General features: G+C 34.0%; 1 protein-coding gene across 1 annotated transcript; it reads right to left on the bottom strand.

Moving 5' to 3' along the window:
• Positions 1-855: 855 nt before the first annotated feature.
• On the bottom strand, positions 856-1,830 carry LOC102968269 (olfactory receptor 6C2-like). The gene has a single exon (XM_007081579.3). It carries the CDS (start codon positions 1,828-1,830, stop codon positions 856-858), a length of 975 nt encoding a protein of 324 aa, XP_007081641.3.
• Between the last annotated feature and the right edge of the window lie 565 nt (positions 1,831-2,395).

The raw sequence follows: 2,395 nt of genomic DNA, 5'->3' as shown, positions 1-2,395 counted from the left end.
AATTAGTAATATAGGATTATTAGTGAGCTAAATACATTCAGGGATATTACCAAATAAAAATTCCTGCCTAGAACTTGGCCTGCCAAGAACTAGGTGCGCAATAAATTTTAATGTAATCAGTTGAAGGTTTCCAGCAACAGTTAGATTGGAAGATTGGGAGAACACTTAAAATCAACTATTTTTTACAAGTCCAAGAAAATAGAAGATAAGCTATGTATCTCCTTGTTTGGTTTGCATTTGTTTTATTTTTCTGCATTTCAATTTTGTTTGTGAGATTAGAAGTAAAGTCAGGCTTACATTTAATAGAAAATTGTCATCATGTTATCTGATTGGGATCTTGCACTGAAAGGGGTTTGTTTGAGGGGAAGGAGGTTAAAGGAGTAAATTCATGTGATGAAAGGTATTAATTTTGGGTGCATTATATGTTAGAGAAAGTTAACCTAAATAGAGACCAGATTACTAGAGTGTATTATGCTAAGCGAAATAAGTCAGTCAGAGAAAGACAAATACCATATGATTTCACTCATATGTGGAATTTAAGAAACAAAACAGATGAACATAGGGGAAGGGAAGGAAAAGTAAGATAAAAGCAGAGAGGGAGGAAAACCATAAGAGCCTCTTAACTGTAAGAGAGCAAACTGAGATTTGCTGGAGGGGAGATGGGTATTAAGGAGGGCACTTGTGATGAGCACTAGGTGTTGTATGTAAGTGATGAATCCCTAAATTCTCCTAAAATCATTACTAAACTGTATGTTAACTAACTTGAATTTCAAAAAAACTTGAAAAAACAAAAAAAAAACCCCTCATTAACTTAAAAAAAAGAGACAAACAGATTTAGAGCTTAATGGTTTATGCTTAGCTTGTTATTTTATTTCTGGGCTTGAATATTCTCTTACTTTTCGATACCAATGCAATTTTTTTGAAAGAATCACTGAAGGCTTGTCTCACTTGCTTGTTTCTCAGAGTGTAAATGAATGGGTTCATCATGGGAGCTATGGACGTCATTAGCACTGTCACACCCTTATTAATAGTCACTGATTCCTTTGCTGAAGGATTGACATAGATGAAGATACAACTTCCATAGGTGATGGAAACCACAATCATGTGAGAAGAACAGGTGGAAAAGGCTCTTTTCCTTTGTTGGGTAGAGGGGAATTGTAGAATGGTCTTAATGATATAAATGTAAGATTGAAGAACACACACAAGGGTCAGAATGAAGGTCAGCACAGCACAGACAATAACCAACTGCTCTATGAGCCATGTGTCTGAACATGAAATCTTCAAGATTGGAGATGCATCACAGAAAAAATAATCAATGACATTTGAATCACAGAATTTCAAATTGAGGAACAAAGTAAGTGGTGGGAGTATGATCAACAAGCCAGCCATCCAACAGCAGAGGACGAGCCTCTTGCACACTCTGTTGTTCATGATGGTTACATACTGCAGGGGTTTGCAGATGGCCACATAGCGATCATAAGACATGGCAGCCAAGAGAAAAAATTCTGTTACTCCAAAAACATCGGTAAAGAACACTTGAATAACACAAATATTATATGTAATTGACCTGTCACCTGTTGCTATGTTGTATAAATATCTAGGGATACAAGCAGATGTAAAAGAAATTTCTAATAAGGCAAAATTCTGTAGGAAAAAGTACATGGGTGTTTTAAGGTGAGAGTCTACTAAAGTGAGGGATATGATGGTCAGATTCCCAGTTATACTCAATATGTAAGTGAGAAATAGAAACATAAAAATCGGAATCTGAAGTTGAGGGTCATCTGTCAGGCCCAATAGGATGAAGATTGTTACTGTGTGATTTTTCATCATTGACTACTGAATTTCATTCAATTTCATGTAAAATTTAGAGATATTTTATTTGAATAGAGTGGGATCAAAGCTAGATGGGAATAAACAGTGACTATTAGAGCATACTAATTAACATGTCATTTCTTCTATAAATTAGTAACTGATATATTAATACTCTGGCTCCCCAAGCCTTTATTTTATTTTATTTTATTTATTTTATTTTATTATTTTGTCAGTTTTGTGATAGATTTTTAAACATTAAAAAAATTATTCTGCCACCTCATTTTGCTTTCTTTTACAGTTTCAATCTATAGCCAAGAATGGATTTTCTCATGTAATTAGATATGACCCATATTGTAGGTGAACAAAACTATGATTTCCTCTTATATCTGACGTTTCTTCTTTATTTCAAAAGTGAATATTTAAATTTAAAATTTGCTTTATGTCTTTTCTTGAGGATTTGCTCATGACAAAATTTAAATGTATAACAACCAATCGTGGTTCCATCAGGCATTGCTGATCCATCTGTGGCTTGTTGCCACAATAACCAAGCATATGTCTGTTTTGTTTTGTGTTTTAACATGCA

The sequence above is a fragment of the Panthera tigris genome, chromosome B4 (genome assembly GCF_018350195.1).
Source record: "Panthera tigris isolate Pti1 chromosome B4, P.tigris_Pti1_mat1.1, whole genome shotgun sequence".
Taxonomy (NCBI): Eukaryota; Metazoa; Chordata; class Mammalia; order Carnivora; family Felidae; genus Panthera; species Panthera tigris.
Note: the sequence above shows the minus strand (reverse complement) of the source record. Positions and strands in the feature narration are given on the sequence as shown.

Excerpts from the sequence above, each read along its gene's own strand:
- LOC102968269 (XM_007081579.3), bottom strand. The coding sequence starts at position 1,830 with ATGATGAAAAATCACACAGTAACAATCTTCATCCTATTGGGCCTGACA.